At 27.4% G+C, this 20,072-nt stretch overlaps 2 protein-coding genes across 2 annotated transcripts in view; both read right to left on the reverse strand.

Annotated features, from left to right (window-relative positions):
• Positions 1-7,493: 7,493 nt before the first annotated feature.
• On the reverse strand, positions 7,494-13,159 carry LOC123294160 (ubiquitin-like modifier-activating enzyme 5). The gene is made up of 7 exons (XM_044875264.1): positions 12,942-13,159; positions 12,724-12,883; positions 12,106-12,278; positions 8,742-8,928; positions 8,534-8,678; positions 7,782-7,973; positions 7,494-7,717 (listed from the first exon to the last, which is right to left on the reverse strand). The coding sequence occupies exons 1-7, from the start codon at positions 13,076-13,078 to the stop codon at positions 7,545-7,547; spliced, it is 1,167 nt and encodes a 388-aa protein (XP_044731199.1). The 5' UTR covers positions 13,079-13,159; the 3' UTR covers positions 7,494-7,544.
• Positions 13,160-19,088: 5,929 nt separating this feature from the next.
• LOC123293521 (G1/S-specific cyclin-D2-like) overlaps positions 19,089-20,072 on the reverse strand; it is a 51,205-nt gene continuing 50,221 nt past the window's right edge. The window contains exon 4 of the mRNA XM_044874371.1: positions 19,089-19,724. Within this exon, the coding sequence (XP_044730306.1) occupies positions 19,363-19,724 (362 nt within the window). The 3' untranslated portion in view covers positions 19,089-19,362. The remainder of the gene's footprint in view (positions 19,725-20,072) is intronic.

Here is a 20,072-nt window from a genome sequence, read left to right on the forward strand (position 1 = left end):
TTTGAAGACATAGTCCTAAGATTTTAGAACGCCAGTTTTTACTTTAATATTCATTTTGTTATTTAATCTAAGCAGTGGGGGAAATTTATAGATAAACTTACTACTGACTAGACTCTTACTACTCTCTGAAGTTTTACGATTGAACGAAAAAAAGGACTTATTATTGGCATAACTTTGGTTATTGATACACTATGAACTGTTAAATAAAATTTTTGTTAAACGCGATTTAGCGCAGCTAAAGCCAACAATCCTATCAATGGAAAAAAATAGAATATAAGTTGAGGACAGATCTTTTTTTTTTTTTTTTGGATGTGACATTTGTTTTAGTAGCTTAGTAGCGTAGAGCACTCGATTAGTCATCAAGCACCTTTGAAAATTCACTCAAGCACTATAAGAATCAGTTTTTTAGTAAGTTTTGCAAAAACATATTTCTTCTAATGTTTTTGCATGAATTTTTTACTTATAATAGAATGTCAAAGCTGTGCAGAAACTTAGAATTCAAACAATATTGGACACCCTGTAAATAATCTTCTTTTGAAATAGCAATCAGTCACTGCGTAATTAAATAATTGTAGAGCAGTTTAACAGAAAAAATAACTTTTCAGTAACTATGGAAGAATAAATTTTCAATAATAAAATGAAAAATGGTAATGCTAATAAAATTGGATTGAATCTTAAAAAAAATTATTAAATTATTGGATCTACAGAAATAACATGTATATACATTTTTAAATAGAATTAAAACAAAACATGACTTTTTATAAATAATAAGTTCAGTTTTAAGAATGAATGGATGAGTTTTTGGCTATCACACGTCATATTTCGTTTATTCTTATTATAAAATGGTTCTCTCTGAATTGGAACACTAAAAGCAAAAATAACTGACTACATCTTTTAGACCGGATATTTACAACAAATAATCAGCTGTATAATCAACTGTATTCTGAAAGGAGTTGAGTATGCAAAATATAAGAAACAAATACTTATAACTCATTCCTATTCCTGAGTCCTTTAAAACCCAAACACCAATTTTTCTAGATTTAAAATTGACTCATTTTAACTACAATTCTTTTTAAAGGCGTAGAAGTATGTCTTTTACATGACCCATCAAAAAATGTATTTCCTTAACCCTTATTACTCAAGTTCAAAATTTGAGAAGTATTTTGGTAGAATTATGCCGTCTTTGAGATATTGTAATGGTTAAAAAAATTGTTTGCTTGATAATTTTAGGCAGTACAAACTTTTGAATTGTTTAGGTAGCATCTACGTGACAAAACAGAAAAATTCAGTAAACTGATTTTCGAAGATTGCTATTCTTCTTAAGTTATTGAATATTATATATAGTTGGGTATTGTATGTATTTAATACCATAAAATCAGTATATTCATAGAGGGAACATATATTATTATAAAATAGAGGAATACGGTCTTATTTTAAAATTAATAAACTAGTATAATATTCGGTAACCCAAGAAGTATAACAGCTTTCGAAATTCTCGCCTGTAAATTTTTATTTATTGTTATAAAGAGATACAACCTAAGTTTCATCCCACACAAGCCTGTGATTTTTAAAAACAGCAAGCAAAAAAATGGTTTTTATAAAATTTGCTGATATTTCCAGATCAGCTTAGTTTTGGCAAAAATTTTTCCGGGAGTGGGAAAATTTATGGGGGAGAGGTATTAAGGGAGATCATCTTAAATAGAAGTCAAAGTAAAAAAGTGTAAAACTGAAAAAAGCATTAAATAACAGTTCTAGAATTGGCCAGAATGGCGCTTGTATAGACAACTTCTCTGTCCTCCTCTTATAACTATGATCACTTCTTTTAAAATTTACACCTTTGCTACAGCAGCGCCTTTTTTATTTATAATGAGATGGTCGGTCTTAATTACCTCTACCCTCTACAGTTTATGAATGAACAAATTCGTTGTTCATAATTTTCATACTCACTACTTCAAGAAACTATAAAAATTTTTAAACTCAAAATTTTAATACAAATGGCGCTGGAAATTTTGTGTAATGTGTATAAGGTACAACTATTTATTTGGATTTGCTCTAGATCAATAGCAGAGAGAATTGATCACTATTTAATTTTTTTTTTATTCTTTGGAAATTTAAACACATTTTTTCCATACGTAAAGTATCACTCATAAATAAGTATCAAAATGTAATATTTATTTCTTCTTTTGTAGAATAATTTAAATAAATAAAAAATAATTTGTAAATAGTATTTAAAAATCAAAAAAGATTTCATATTTTGTGATTCAAGTATAGAATATTAAAATTTATAGTAGAAATTTTTATTCTTTTTTTTTTTTTTTTGGAGGTGATAGATTTTAAGGGTGTGCTTTAAGAATGAGTTTAATTACTGTAATTGTTCATTTTATGTAAAAATATCGTTTAATAAAACGGCTAAAATGTATAATTTGAATGTTTATAGTATTAAGGATTGTATAATTCATAAGATACGGTGAAACCTAAATTTCTACAATAATTTTAAAGTGTATTTTATTTAGGTTGGCACACGTAATCGATATACAGCAAATAAAACTTTTATAGCACTTATTGAGCATTGTAAAATTCAAACTAAAAAATTTTGCGTACTTTACACTACAGTATTTAATATTATAAAAAATATCAAAATTTGAATTAGATCTGGCACCATATATAGTTGTAGCTGCTAGAGATTAAACGGCAAAAATTTTTACTATTGTTGGAAGGTTTGTTTAGATGTACTTGGCGTTTCTTCAATGAGATCGCTAACAAGTTAATGAAATCTAATTTTTGGTTGGTCGTATGCCATAAACTGACCAACAAATATTAAATCTTCAATTTGGCTGAATATGCCAGAATTATCTTACCTCTCATTGCAAATAGTTATTTCCCATCTTAATTCACAATTGCGTGTGTAATCCGAATTTTATTAAGTTAAACGATGGTAATTATAAAAAATAAATTTTTATCTGTATAAATAAAATCAAGCCTATTTTGGTCTGTGTGGATGGCGTATTACGTACACGCCTTACTATAATTCAATGATTATTATAAAAGATATTTAAAATCACAGCCCAGTTCATGTCTAAGTACGCACAACGGAAAACCTACGAAAGATGCAGAATTGTAAACACCTCATTTCTTTGTTTACGGTATAAATTCACCCTCTTAATAAATTGATCGAATGTAAATATTTCGCACACAAAAAATAATTTCATTCATAAAATTAAAATCGGAATAACTAGGTTAATTTTCAAATAAATTCAATCAGCCAAGTATCATTTAACGTATTTTCAGAATATAATCAAACTGTTTAATATATCCCGAAAAAATAAAATACATTTGCTTTTTGTCAAAAATCAACTTTGGATTAAATTTTCGTAGTATTTGCCTGTTTTAGTTTTTATTTATTTTATTGAGTGCAATTTTTTCTAAAATATCACATTATCTTTGATAATTAATGCGTCAAACACAGTAACTTATACTGTATTTTGTTGCTAACACGGCTTACATGGTATAAAATCGAGTGAATTCGAATTTACTCGTATAAACACCGAAAGATATATAAATTTTACTTTGCCGAGGTGATAAGGCGATAACCGTACCCGGCGTTCGTATGTACCTTTTAATTCAAACGATATAACTTCGATTAAAACTAACTTTTAAAATTTACGTGCTTGAAATAAATGTGTCATCGTAAATAAAATACTATGTCGTTAAAATAAGATAATGTTTTGTTATAAATAGTACACTTGAAATTTAAATAAATATTTACATTTTTTAAATAAAATTAAAAATAATTGGCTATTTTATCAAATTTAATGTTAAAGCTGTCTGTAATAATTAATTTTCCTTATTACTTAAAACACACCCTTACACAAAATAATTTTAATTAAAAACAAGGGTTTGTATTTGTTGACTAAATTCAAAAAAATACAAAAATGTTTGTTGTTAACTTGTCTTTCAAAGTTTTGCTAATAATCGTTCTTTACGAAACAATTTTTGTAAAATTATTTCAAATTTGCACCGTATACAATTTTTCATTAAATGTTAAATGTTTTTCGTTTTATTTTAATTTTTCTTGCTGTTATTTTTAATACAAATATTTTGTACTGCAATAACAATTTTTTAATATATTGTATATAAATATATAATTATTATTAAAATAAAATATCTATGTGCAAAATTGAAAATAAGTTTTATTCAATTATTTGTGTCGAATAATTACGTTCATTAGCGAACCAATTATTTTAAAATTGATATATTTTGACGTCAAAACAGGGATTAATTTTTATATTAATTATTTTATTTATAATAATACTCTTCTAAAAACTGCGGCCCGACACATACTTTTACAGCGATGTGTTCAGGCTTCCAATTTTTGTTTGTTTAATTTTTTAATCTACCTTAATTAGTTAATTTTATCGTTGGAATTCCTAATTATTTCAGTACTTCTCTCTTTAATAGTATCGTTATTTTTGATAATTCCTTAGTGCTCAATTGTTTGATCAGAGATTTGTATATGATAATGTTATTTTTTCGATGACTAGAGATAGTAGAATCGATTATATAAGTAATTTTTGATGGTTTTCATTTTGTATAATAAATAATTATTAGCCACCCCATTTTTACGAAGAATGATTTTTTGCCGTAAAAAAAATTAGTCTTTTGTACTTTGTTTAAGTTAATCGGTAGCACATTACATATTATTATAATAAATTTTTCATTTTGTAGAAAAATGGCGGAGAAATGGAGTATCGGGTTGTAATTAAATTATACATAAATGTTATGGTTATATGAAAAGTGATTTTTTTTTAAATTCCGGATTTTAACGTGACATACTTTATTGAATTTGACTTGAGGAATTATATTTACAGCTTTGAAAAGCAGGAAGCCGTGGTATCTGTATTGCAGCTAGCGAAAGTAAATCACTTTTTATTAATATTTACATTTTCTGAGTTTTTCTTATACACCTTCAATCTGAAAAAATTGGAAATTATGTTAATAAATATTATTTATGGAGATTTATTGTGGAATAAAATAAGTAATATTATTATAATCAAACGAAATAAAAAGTATATCAATTCTGATGGGTCTTAAATTTGCTTTGTGTTTTAAAAAGAAAGTTGGAGTATTCAAAAATCATTTTACATCTTTTTACCTTTTATTTACCCGATTTTAATTGTTTTTTTATTTTGTATAATAACCTTTTTTAACAAAACTTACCACTATAATCTTTTGATTTTTATCCATTTTGTATTAGTTCTCATGTTATTAGATTATATGCATAGTATAAAATAATTTCGATTTAATTGTGTCTGATGTTTTTTACAACTAAAGCTGCATCTCAATTGTCGATCTTAAACGTTAATCTTCATTTTGTAAATTGATAAGAGGTGTTTTGCCACTATATCATCTTTTGATTTCTAGCCATTTTGTATTATTAGTTCTCTGATTATAGCATAAAATAATTTCGATATAATTGTGTTGGATGTTTTTGCAACTTAAGCTGCATCTCAATTGTGGAACTAAAAAGCTAATAATAATCTGGTAAAATTACAATTTTTACCAATGACTTAAGTAATTTTAATTTACCAAATAATTTACTTTTTATTTAATAATTAATTAGTAACTAATGCAGATGCAAAAGTAACGAGACATTTTACGTTGCAATTTCAAATTGCAGCCGAGAAAATTTTTAAAAATCATAAGTTTATATTTTTAGAATTGTAGCAAAATTATCCTTATTATGACGTCAGTATGAAAAAATTTTAATTGCAAATTGAAAACAAGCATACCAAGTATAGAAAATAATTTAAATTCGGTTGAAAATAGAAATGCTTGTTCTCAGTTAAAATAGCCTATCGTACATCCAACACCTTGGTTAATTATGTAAAGCTGTTGATTTGTTTTTTATGTCCCGTACGATGTAATGGCCTATCTATAAAACACTTAAATGATTTCTTTTCCTTCTCATTGTAAAATATATATTTTTTTAAATAATCATAATAATTATTCATGTATAAAAATTATATAAAAAAAAATTCCATTCATATTATAAGTTCCTAGATTGTATAATAATTTTTACGGTTAGCATTTATTATCATGTAATCATATTTCTTGTTGATTATCTTACAGTGGTAATAAACAGTATTTAAATTATTTGAATTTAATTTATTCCAATAGAGTGATTTAAAAAAATTATTCTCAAGAAGCCAAAAATACGGGGAGTATAATGCATATGCAAATTGTTTTCTGAAAATTAAGTTTGATTAAGATTTTTAATAGATTACCCAATAGCTATGTTCAAACTTATACAAGTCTTTGAGCTACCCGACTGCGCAAAGGAGTGGTAATGTGTTTGTGAGTTTATGTATGTATGTATGTATCTATATTTGTTCCTTTGTGGCACTCTAGAGACCAAACGTGAGAACCGATTTTGATGATTCTGGCGTCAATCGATTTGTCTGAATCTTGTGAGTGTTATTAAAGACGGCAGTAATGAAAATTAAATTTGTTGTTGTAATTATGGTTTCTGGTTAGAATCACAAACTTTGGACACAATTGGCCAAAACAAAATATGCTCTTTTTGATGCATTTTTCATTACCATTTCCATTTTCGAACATCTTAAGCGGTATAGCGATGATTTCGGTACGAATGTTTGCTTTGAACTAATGGACGTACTGTCAGCAATATTCTTTGCGTTAATTGCACTTTATATGGAAACAAATTCAAACCATCCTTCAAAATGTGGTTCCACTGACGCTGAAAAGTGGGGAGAGTAATCTTACTATAGTGTTCAGTCATACTCATTCCGATACCTCATTAGTGTATGTACATTATTTGGTAGTAATAATTGCAGTAATCCGACAAACAAAATGATAGCTTTATGCCTGAGCTTTGTAAATAAACTCTAAAGCCTGTTTTACAAATGCATAACCAAATAAAATGGTAAAATTGAACGAAAGAGGTTATAAATATCTATCTCATTGGTGTAAACAAACAAAAAACCATATAATATATAATTTAGTTTATATCATTCACAACCCTAGTTGGTAAGTCAATTAGAACAAATTCTCTATTTTTCCATTTAATTTTATGTTCTAAGATAATGTTTACATCCACCTCTCCATTTTATATTAAAGAATAGTAGAGCAGTAGTATAGTAAAGCAGTAGCGCAATTGGGAACAATGCAGGGAATAATATCTTCATATTATTTTCGCTTAGTTAATGTTGAATTAACTAATTGAAGTTCAAATTTTCATTTAAAAAAGTTTAAATTGATTTGGGTTAGATTTAATTAAAATTAGGAGCAAGTCTTAGAATAACTTTTCTAATGTGACCAGCTTAATAGTTTTGATTGTTGATAGACATCAATCTAATTCTTGGCAATACATCATTCATTTTATTTAGTTGAAGTTTTTCCGACCAAAATGAACGGATCTTCTTCTAGGTAAAGTCTGCAGAGATAAAATCTTTGAAGCGTTCAAAATTTTTATTATAAAAATTAAAATAATATCTTTGCACAGGAAAATATAATTGTGATAAAATTTATATTGATTTCATTTGAGCCATTAATTCTTCTAAACTTAAATCAGTTTTTGGAATGTCAGTATCCGTTGACGGTGAGGAATCAACAGGTAAAGTATAAGCTGCACGTACTCCTTCTGAATATGTACTTTTATCTTCTTCTGTTGGTTGTGTTTCATCAACCAAACTAATTCCTGCAATAAAAAAGTTTATTATAAAATACAAAAGGAACAAAAATAAAAAATAAATTAATTTTACCCCATTCATTATCCTCGTGTAAATCACCAGTTTCTTCCTCTACAACAGCTTCAACCACTGGTTTGGGTTTCAAAGCGAATTCTTTTTGACGTTCACGGCAAGATAAATCGTCACAATTTACATTTGGTTTTAGATTCATTGTTGGGAAAAAATCTAACAATGCATTATATCCCAAATAATGACTCACGGTACCTAGAAAATAATCAATTATAAATAAATACGAAAAAATTTCCCTTATATAGTAGGTGTGCCTAGGAGATCCATTTGGTGAATTTCTCACATGATATATATATTAAATTTCGATGTTATTTTTGAATGTGCTACCATTTTGATGTTTTGTACTAGAATGTATTTTGTATTTTCACATGTGGCAAGCAAGAACATTTCAGTTAACGAAAATAACGAAATATTTCATACTTGAACGAATTGGAAATCGAATAATCTCTCATAAAGCAGACGCTAATTGATCGCCTAGATCATGCGATTAAACGACTGCTGAGTTTTTCTTTTTGAAGTAATTGATGGTAAAAATCGACGCTAATGATTTTCAAACATTAGATGATTTGAAACTAAATATATATCAATAATGTCATTGATGCCAATCAATGAAAGTGGAAATGTATCGAAATTTTATTCAAAATTTTAGTAATTAAGATCTCTTCATATTTTAGTACAAAACACCAAAATGACGACACATTTAAGAATAACTTCGAAAATGGACCACCCCATAGTATTAATATTAAAACAATTACCAAAATTTAATAAATACTTCAAAGTATTTTGCACTAAAAATCCAGCAACAATACCCATTGTTGTCGGTAAACTTGCAGCACATACACCTTCCCTTTTTAATGTCTTTTCATCAATATTTTCGGCTACAACTAATGGTGGTGCACACTATAAAATACAAAATTTGTTTTAAAATAAAAACAACAAAATTAAAGAATATTTAATGATTACAGCAAAACATGCAGTTTCTCCCGGTATCAAAAATTGTATATGGCCAGATACAGCATTTTCAGAAACACCAGATTCAAACCAAATTTGATTTAATTCATTACAAGCACTGTTTATTGTCATACGAGCTTCAAAATTATCTACGCAACTTAAAACTAAATCCACCGGTCCATTTGTCAAGCTACCAGTTCTAAAACAAAATGGAAAACATCATAAATATATTTACGTTATGGTGAATGATGATAATATGCTTGAATGCTACTTTATCACATAATACAGAATGCTCTAAAAGTTGATTATAACAAAAAACAGAATGAAATGAAAATTCCAAACAACAGAATTAATTGTTTAAATAACAGCATATATTAAACATAGTATCAATATTTAAATTTTTGTAACTAAAATAATTAATTTACAGATCATGTGCAGCGCTTGTATAATTGTCTACACTAATTATATAAAGAAAGATTTGATTTTCTATTTGTTTGTTTGTTTGTAATGGGTGAACTTAAAAACTACTGGATCGATTAAAAAAATTATTTCATTAATATAAAGCTACATTATCAGCGAGTAACATGAGCTTTTTTTTATTTAAAAAAATTCTAGTTCTGCATATAAAAATATAAAACCTATGAAATTGAGAACAAAAGGGGACCTAAATGAAAGTAAGGGATATGAAGACCATAACGCAGTAGTCTTTATAATTAAATTACATACATGCATTTTTTTAAATAAGGTTTTAATTTTGAGAGACTGACCTAAAATTGTAGCAAATCTTCGGAATTTATGAATAAATGTTTCAAAAGTTGTTGATTTTAAAAAAAAAAAGAACATTTTTAGTCTTTGAACAATGGCGTATTTATGGAAATGGACTATTCAAGTGATTTTGTGATCACTTGAAAAATTTCGATTTTACGATCAATAATCTCTAAATGTTACAAAATTTAGACTAAACTTACAATGTCCCTCATATACATAAGCTAGGTATAAAACGGTAAAATGATTTTTCCCAAATGGAGAAGGGAATCTTGGTTTCCGCAAACCCGTGCTAATACATATTAATCACAGGGTCAATGAGCGGAGCTAGCAATTTCTGTTATTAACATTATCACGGGAGAACGGTACATAATATAACATTATCAAATATTTAAATTTAAGATTTGTCTTTGGTTGTATTGTCTTTTCTCGGGTGTGTTGTCACAGATTGATTTGTTCTCGGATGAATCAGTGGCGGATTTAGAGATTTGCCGCCCGTAGGCTATTCAATTTTTGCCGCCTCTAAATTTTGATATCTTAGTTCACAATCATATCAATTATCTATCAATAAAATTGCAACTTTATGATTTGTGCTCCATTATCCTCATTACATCAACTTTTCCCGTATGGTTAGTATCATCGAGAACTATGGTACCGTGTTAGATCCTTGATTATTTTTACAGCAAAGAATTATCAAAAAACAATATTTTATGCAAAAAATATCTCAAACATGTACCAATTTTAAAGTAAGTTAAGGTATGTGTTAAAACTATACAATACTTATGTAATAGGAATAAAGCTTACACAAAAAATCTAGATTTGGCGAACGTTGATAAATATTTATTATTACACTTACAGTTACAAAACAACACAATAAATATACCCTTTCTTAATTATTTGTTAGTATTATAATTCAAGTCAAATTATAAAAGCATTACAATACTATTTTGCGACACTTTGAATTCGCAAAATCATTTATTATATCGTCGTACGAAATCTTGTTTATTGGCTCTGACTCTATGCACAAGAGAGCTAAAGCGTTTAGCTTTTCTTGACTTAAAGTCGATCGGAGGTAGTTCTTTACTCTCTTCAAGCAAGAGAAGCTTCTTTCACGAAGTACTATATCCAAGTTTGGATAAATGCTTCCTAGATTCTGATCTCGCAGGAATAAAGACAGACTTTTTAATGATCCAGAAATTGGTTTTATTGAAATTCTTTCAGATGAAAGGTAGCTTTGAAAGTGTACGCATTCCTGAACTAAGTCTGTTTCTAAATCATTAGGATACATTTTTTCTAAAAAACTGGCTTTTTCCGTCAGAACTGATGGTAACAACTCACTTATTTTTATTGTCATGTTGCAATCGTTCAAATATCAGTTATTCGATTGATTTAAATTTAAACAAAAAGACTATACTTATTCTGAATCTCTATAAGATATCGAACTAGTTTTTTATTTAATAAAAATTAGTCAGTAGTTTTTACGCATAAAGAAATAACTTTCTGGAATAGAATTTGACAATTTGCAAACTTGCTGCAGCAATCATGATTAGACCATCGATATTGTATCAAGATTGAATTGTGTAAGGAGATCTCATAATTATTAGGTACACGGAGAAAAAATTATAGTAATTATCAGTGAAGAAAATATGTAAAAATAACTAAATTTCGACTATAATATGGAATCGCTATTGCGATATTCTAAAAATTCATGATCATTACATTATAATCAAAAGCGTTTAGCAATTGTTTATGCAGAAATTTTGAGATATTTATTATTTAGCACTGTATATAGGACTATATTTCGGTTTTTGTTGAATATTTTAATTCCTCTATAATTTTTGAAATTCGTATTTTGTGTGTGTATTATAATTTTTTCTAAATTTTGTCAAAAAAATTTATGAACTAAATTTGCCGCCCCTTACAATTTGCCGCCCTAGGCTCCAGCCTACTCAGCCTGCTGGTAAATCCGCCACTGGGATGAATAATAGACGCGACACTTTATTTATCGTTTTAAAGCACTCTTAACATCTGCACTTCTAAACATTCTTCCTATGATGTAAAAAATAAACTTGGGTTAGGTTATATTGGTTGTCCACGAAGGACACACTTAGGCTATAGAGCCCATTGTGATACCATATATGTGTATCACAAACACTTTTCCGCTGATAATTTAATTTATCGGCTCCTCCCATCCATCACAACTATTAATTAAATTAATTTTTGTTGTGACGGCGAGAATCGAACCCACTACCCTATGTATACCGTGAACGGAGTTGGTTACGCCATAACTTACTGAGCTACAAGGGTTGACAAAAAAAAAACTTCAATTGTTTAACAAAAACTGAAATACGTCAAGGAAGTAAACCAGCGGTCCTTGAAGTGACAAATTTTTTTTTTATTCAAACATTCCGTTATAAACCGTAAGTTTGATTTGTATAAAGTTTTGGTAGGTTTTACAGATTCATTTTAATCAGCTCTGTTTAACTTTACGTGAATGAAGCCTGTCTTTAAATTTCTTATGTTCATAATTTTGAGTAGTGTAATATATTATGTGTTATGTAACATTCAATCATTTTTTCACGTTTGTTATTTTTTTTTTTTAAATTCTTACTGTAAAATTTTAATAAAGTTGTCATAATTTTCAACAGAAGTGATGTTATAATTGTATGTTTCAATTTCAACATCTGGATTTATGTTTTGTAATGTACCTTTGGCCGCTTCAACTTTACTTTGCCCCGATTGATGTGGTTGGAAAAACAATCGATTCATATTAGCCAATTCAACCTAAATTAGAAAATTATCAATTATTTTATTTTTATTTGTGTTATTAATTTCGAAGATGTAATTTTTAAACAATATTTTCTTAATGGCTTATGTTATATTCGAAATTTTTCAAAAAGAATTTGTTACAATCGCTGCAGAAGTTTAGAGACGACTTATTTCGCTCAAGGGAAGATTATTTACAATATATCTAAATGAAATACATTGTAACACTTATCAAACAAACTAGTTGAACAAAGGTTTGTGTAAACCAGATTCTTGGCTCTTTTGACTTGAAATTTTTTTGAATAGACTAGAATTGCTGTTTAAATGAATTATAACTATACGATATGTGTAGAGCACGGGCCGTACTCGAGGACTCTTTTTTAGTTTGGAATTTTATACCGTTTTACTAACAACACCGAATATTCGATGTATTTAGAGAATTTTAAAAGTAAAATTTACATACTTTATCATAATCAAACAAAATTAATTTTCCAATTCCACAACGTGTCAGCATTTCTGCTGTTACACTACCAACTCCTCCGACTCCAACAATAGCAACAGATTTCGATCGAATATCTTCATAGTTTTTAACAATTCCCATTCTTTGTAAGGCCATTAATCGACTAGAAAAATTTTATATTGTAAAAAAAGAAGCTTTTTCATCAAATAAATTCAAAATACCTGTATGGATTGGAATCCACAACTTCTGCAGACATTGAAGCAATTTTTTGCCGTACATTACGCTGTTCTTTATATTGAGATAATTCATTTTCTAGTTCTTGAATTCTTTTTTTAAATGTTTCTATATCACCACTCATTATGCAAAAAGTGTATTTTTTTTAAATTACTGATTGATTGCTGATTATAACATATGTTTATCAGACGTCAAATGATGCATATGGTTTTGACAGTTAATGAACTGACTCAACGCGAAACGTCATCATTTAAAATAAATATCCCTAATTTGTAAATTAACAGTTGGTAAAAATTATAAAAGTTTTAGCGGGTAATAAAGCAACATGTATTTATATTATTATTATTTCCATGATTTATATATAATATTTCAAGAACATTTTGGATAATATTCGAAACTAAATCCTTATCAATTTTAATTTAAAATATTTAGTTAAAGTATTTCGGGTATACCGTATTTCGAAAGAAAGCAAATCAAATTTCTACGACGAAAATGAATTGAATGTTTATTTTAAAAGATATCCGCGATTATCCGACCTGGCAGCAAGAGACAACTAATAAAATCAATTGGTTAAAAACACGGATGTAGTAATTTTATATTTAATATTAATTTTCCTTTATCCTAGGTTAAAAAATAGTTATTTACGAATCAAGTGGCTAAGCGCATTATTAACGTATGCATGCAAAATTTAGAATCATTCACTGGAGTCACGATAAAACCAAAATCTTTATTACCAAACCCACCTTTATCAGTTCTACAAAATGCAGAAAAAAAAACCAGAATTTTAGCCCCCGATGATCTGACCTTCGTCATTTCTTCGTCATAAAAGCTGGAAGCTTATCTCTGCATGTTCCTAATAGAGGTAAGATCGATCCCATCCTACGAGGTTTGTATAATGATGGCTATGGCAGGTAACAGGCAGCAAAGGTGTATAACATTGAACCTTACCTTCGTCATATGTAACCGATGTTTCCCACAGTATATGACCGTTTTGATGGTTCCCACCCTCCTTCAAAATTTCCTTTTTCAGTTATGCATGCTAGAAAGATAGTGTTTTTTCATTCGATACAAAATAAAGTCAAATTAACAAAATACCTACAAAAATTTCATTACCTACATCGCTGCATTACCTTTACTACCCGAAAATGTGAAAAACACTTTTAAAAACTACCCTTTCCACTTCTATTTATGTTAGAAAGTTTGGGTTTTTACCATTTGACGTGGAACAGATTCAGAATAATAGGATCATTTGCATAACGTAAGCTTTTCTAACGCTACTCTTCAAAAATGGGAAGAACACTAGCGATTATTAGTTTTGGGAGCTCCCAAAACTACCCCTTCTCTTCTACACATGCAATAAAGATGCAGTTTCTCCATTCGACGCACAGAACGACGACTGAAATTAAGAGTTGTAATATTTAGGCACAACCCTTGCGCAGAAATGTATATCCAACTTGTCTTACCTAGACAAGTTAGGTCCAAGCGTTTTCAAAATACCTTTTATGATATTTATAATTACATGTTAAGCTACAAAATTAAGATTATTAGGATTTTCATTTTAAGTCATCAAACATAGAATTTACATTTAAAATAATTTATTTCGATATTCTCTTAATAACACAAAGCATTAATATTTAAATACCAAATTTTTTTTCATTATATAAAAAATTAAACCGTAAATGTAAATTAAATAATAACTTTAAATTAAAAAAAATATTTACAAATTATTTTAAAAAAATACTTTGGTATGTTATTTGTTTGTTGAATTATTTAATGACAGAATCTTTAATAAAAAAAATACACATATTCAAAAAGATTTTCTTAATGAAAGTTACATACTTTTGAAGCATTTTGTACATTTTCGTTTTCCGAAAGCTTCATTTTGAATAAATGATCTGGAAATTTGTAAGAATAATTTCTGAAAATATGTTTACCAGTATCAGTTGAATTTGAAACGGTAATTATTTCTTGATTTCAATCAAACATTTTAATAATTATTTTTATTAACAAAAACTGCATATAAAAAAAATACTGACAACATAAAGGACTAGAAAAATAAATTAACTAAACGGAAATAAATAATTATTTTATACTTAAATTACCATTTTAACACATTCTTAATTCTTCAGAAAAATAAATAAAAAATAAAAATAATAAGAATAATAAATAAGAAAAATTAATGATGGCGGCTTTCTTCAAAATGAATATCAAGCTTCAGAATCCTCGTCAACATACAAGAAATAGAATTTTTTGAAACCATAGTTTAAATAATAATGACCAAATGTTTGTTAAAAAAAAAATTATTATCATCGATAGGCTTGTTTAATTTTACGATGTATTGATTGTAATTTCCCCATGAATAGACTTATGTCATAACAACGTTTGTTTCGCAAACTCATTTTTTAAAGCTGGTTTGATTGAAGCGCAATTTGGAAACCCAAATATCGATTCGATACACCATTAAAAAAAAAATCGAGTGTCGCTAAGTCTCAGCCAACAAAACAGAGACCATTGACAATTTAGATTTCGAATTTCATTGGGTATGATATAAGTTTTACTTGTAAGTGTTCGAAAATTGAATTTCTATTATGAACTGTAATCGATTCAGATGCAAGGTACATATGCACAAAATAAAGTTAAATTTTAACGTAAATGGCATTTAATTATTATATTTCTTAATTTTTTTAATCATTAAAAAATATCCATAATAATTAAACGCGCCATTATTAAGATGGTTAACCATCTTAATTAAGATGGTTGTTAACAAAAAAAAAATGTACCTATCTGTCATTAATGGGGATGATGACTAAACTCTCACTGCACGGACAGAAAAGTGAAATTGGTTTTTGAAAATCTTTACGTAAAATATGAACGTTTAAAAACTTTTAATTAAACAAAGAGGAAGATACTTAAATTGTTGAGTATCGCCATTGAGATTAAATATAAAACTCTGTTTTGAAAAAAAGACGCGAACAACAATCTTTTAATGCAATTTGATATCAGTCCTGTATCTTTTTTTGTAAAAAATGTCTGGATTCCTTATACAGAATTCATTAGGCGATATTTACGACAATATATCCACGTATTATCTCTAAACACATATTTTCGATAAAGTACTATCTTGGATCCTAAAATTCTCAAAAACAATGTAAAATATCATTAAATTTTCTTCATAATTATTTTACAATTACGTACTTATTTGAATTACAATATTAAATCAATTGTTTTTTTTAAACATTCAAAAATTCTTTTAACAATTATTAAAAATAACAAAGTTTTTTTTTCTTCATTTTTTTCTCTTTTGTACTGTATTTTTTTTTCAAATGTTGGTAATTTTTTTTAATTAACTTTTTAAATAATGGCATCTTTTTTATCTAAAAAATATTTTTAAGAAAAAAATTTTCTCATTTTCTCATTAAAAATAATATGAGATCATTTCATTTGTTTGGCATTTCTTAATGTTTTTCCATTAACGTTTCTTTTTCTTCATATAAATTATAAACTTAACGAACTTAGTTTTATACAAAATACGTATGCAATTTTCCTGCATACGATTGGTTATTTTATAATATACAAAAAAATAATAAGGCACTATGTATATTATTAATTTACTTAATTTAGTGCAAACATTTATTTACACTTTGTTCTAATTTTTGTTTTCATTTTCTTTTTTTCTAGTTTTATTTTTTTGAGATCAAATTATTACCTCGAGATAGGTGGTTTATAAAAACTAATCACAACGTATTTACTTATTATAAACTATAAAAAAACAGTGTAATATATAATATATATACATTTTTTTTAATAACTTAAATCAGACTCCAAATTCTTAACAAATTAACACCACTTCCAAAAAAGAAATCTTTCTTTAACAAAATGTTACATACAGGTTTTTTTCGAGTTTCATTTATTCTTTAATTAAAATTATTTTAGTCAATTCTTTAAGAAAATATATTTTCCTATTCCAGTGCATTTCAAAAGTCGGGTAATTTAAAATGTTACTTATGCGCAGTGACGGATTAGCCCAGAGAAAAGTAAAAAAAAAAAGGTAAATTTGTATGAGAAGGGCGCTACAAGGAATTGTCCAGGGTAAAGACAAATTTTTATGAAGAGGGTCGCACACAAGAGGGCGTCATGTTGATTCACGAAGCATAAAAAAAGGCAAATGTGCTCCGGCATGGGTTAATTCGACAATGCTCATGCGTATCCAAATAGGAATTCAAAAGTTTTGCAGTTAAATCGTTTATAGAATTTTCAAATTAAATTGACTTAAATAATTTTATTACAAAAATTATACTTTTCATTTATACACAAACACACGAAAATTAAATTAAATAGATAATTCGAAATTACTAGATTAATCGTGAATGAGAAATAAAAAAATTTCAAGCGGTTAATTAATTTGATATAAATTCAAATTAATGAAACTAAAAAGTATTCTGAAAGCTTGTTTCCCCTTGGTAATATTTAACGATTCTCATTTGTAAATTCATTCATTTCTCATTTAATAAACCAAAATATATAGTTGGGACACTCATTTCTAAGCAGGTTAGTACTAAATATAAAATCACAAATAATTTTATAATTTTGAAACTTAAAGTCAACATGTAAATTAGTAGTCAAAATTTTCGTTTTGGATTCATTTCAGAAAGATCCCATTCATGATTAATCCATCAATTTTGAATTATCATTATCCGTATATATTAATTAATAATTACATCATACATTTTTTTTTCAAAACTTACGCAAAAAAATGAGAGTCTGATACGAAAGGAAAAAAAACAAAATAAAAATTTGCTATATAAACAACAGAAACCAAAAAAAAAAACTAATATCGTAATACATCATATTTTAAAGCTGCTACAAATTTTTGTAACACATCATTTTGAGTTAAAAATATCTTCCAAGTACATTTGCTGTTACAAATTTTCGGAATAAGTTTAATATTCTCAAGTAATTCTTGTCACATAGATTAGGCTTTCATTTTTTAAGTTCTTGATATATTACAATACTAGTTACAGAAACCATAACATTCTTACAATTAAAAAAATATTTTCTCTTTAATAATTAACAAAAAAAAAAAACGACCACACGAAATTGATTTTGATTAAGAAAACTTTCAAAAATAAATATTTTTATTCGAACACAATGAAAATTGATTATTAAGAAAAAAATTATTTTGTCATAAATTAATTACTGAAGATTAATCCATATTTGATATATTTAGTACTATACGAAAAAGAAATTAAACAAAACAGAACTAAAACACTTGAAAAAAAATTAAAAATTTATTTTGTTTTAGTCAGTAAGTCAGTAAATTGTGTTAATAGTTAAATCGAAAAAATCTTCCAAAGAATTTACAATTTTTCATTAAAGCTTAAGATGTCCTAGCTCTTTACAAGAAAACTTAATGCAATCAATTATAATTTTTTGTATTGTTGGTATGGAAACAGTGAAAATAAATTTCTCGCTCAAATCAGAAAAATTGTAGTATAAGTTAGTTTTAATATTTATAGTGTCAGTAATTGACAGAAAAAAATAATCAATTTTTTACAGTCTGCCAATGAGAGAGGACTGTATAAAGCCACAAGCAACATGTGGCTTTAAAAATGTATAAAATAACACACATAACGAATTAATGCATAGATAACATTTTGTGAAACAAATAAAAAAACGTTTTACAGTCTGCTATTTATTTGAATAAAAGCTGTTCATGTTCAATAAACTAAAAACTAATTGGCAGACGGTTTTCTAGTGTACTTGTGAACTTTAACATAACAACAAGTTTGTACACGAGAAAAACGTCTGCCAATACATTCTTAGTTTATTGAACAGTCTTGTTTTTCATTCAAATGAATGGCGGACTGTAAAAAGTTTTTCGTTTTGTTTTACAAACAAAAGTTAATTTTTAACTATGCATCAATTCGTTATGCATGTCAATTTTTTACATTTTTCTGCTGCTTGTGGCTGCGAAAAGCCGAAAAAAGTACAAGAAGTACCATACTCTACGAATTAGTAATTTACTAACCAATTTATTGAAAAAAATTCATCATACCAACTCATGAAAAAAAATAATAGAAATACGGAAATTAGATTTCTGTTAGAAAGCTAGTTACTCAGAATTTCGTGTTCACAAAAAAATCAAATATTTTTCAGAAGTACTATTTTCCCCAGAATTAACACACATTTGAGTATTAAGTAAAGAATATTTTGTGACGTGTCCTAAAAGGTAATAGCTGCATTTTACCGATACGAGCTCTCAGTAAATTATTGGCTGGTTTAAGTAAGGTTGGCAACATGTTAGCGGTCATGTAAATTTCATGAGTGCACGTATCGCAGCAAAACCCAGCCAAAGTGCTCTATGCTTCTTACTGATATTTGTATATAGAATTATTCTATCCTTCCAATCTAAAAATGTATATCCTGTACATCTGTTGGTGTTTCTGGCTGCCGTAAATCGTCATCCTCAATAAATGAATTATCTGGTGTTTGTGGAAGTTTACCAACTGGTGTTGATGTAACCTGTTGTGTCCGTGTTTGCTGTTGTTGTCCGTGTGTTGATACTGAATTATTATGTGTTGATTCTGTTTCTTTTGCAACGACTCGTTCAATATGATTTACAATACATTCAGCAGTTATTAAATCAGCTCCAGTCATTTTACATATATCTTCCATTGCTCGATCTGATGATGGTATATTTAATCCACGTGCTGCTGCGCATATACAAGCGGATGCAATCAAAGACGGTCTACATAGTATGAAATCGGGTTCTGTAACAATCGAAATAAGAAATCAATTAGTTTTATTATTTTCCAAAAAGAAAGAAAGTTTATTATTATAAAAAAATTAGTATATTCTACAGTTTTGTATTCTTGAAATTTTGACAAAATTTCTCATTCACACTTTGAGCAAAAAAGTAGGGTAAATTATTTTAGATGCTTTCTTTCCGTGATCTGCTTCTTACCAAGACGTCTAATTAAAACTATTTTTAATGATGTATTTAAAAAAAATTTGGTTAAAAGCTATTGGGTCATGATAAGTGAAAGGAGTTGAAAAAATACTGCACCGATCATAGTACAGTAAATGATCGGCTAATAAAGGAAAATGAAGAAACCGCT

Source organism: Chrysoperla carnea, chromosome 2, assembly GCF_905475395.1.
Source record: "Chrysoperla carnea chromosome 2, inChrCarn1.1, whole genome shotgun sequence".
Classification (NCBI taxonomy): domain Eukaryota; kingdom Metazoa; phylum Arthropoda; class Insecta; order Neuroptera; family Chrysopidae; genus Chrysoperla; species Chrysoperla carnea.

Coding starts and splice junctions, on each gene's coding strand:
- LOC123294160 (XM_044875264.1), bottom strand. CDS start 13,078: ATGAGTGGTGATATAGAAACATTTAAAAAAAGAATTCAAGAACTAGAA. Junction 12,884..12,941: donor GTGGATTCCAATCCATACAG/GTATTTTGAATT, acceptor AAATTTTTCTAG/TCGATTAATGGCCTTACAAA. Junction 8,929..12,105: donor AACTTTATTAAAATTTTACA/GTAAGAATTTAA, acceptor ATTTTGTTTTAG/AACTGGTAGCTTGACAAATG.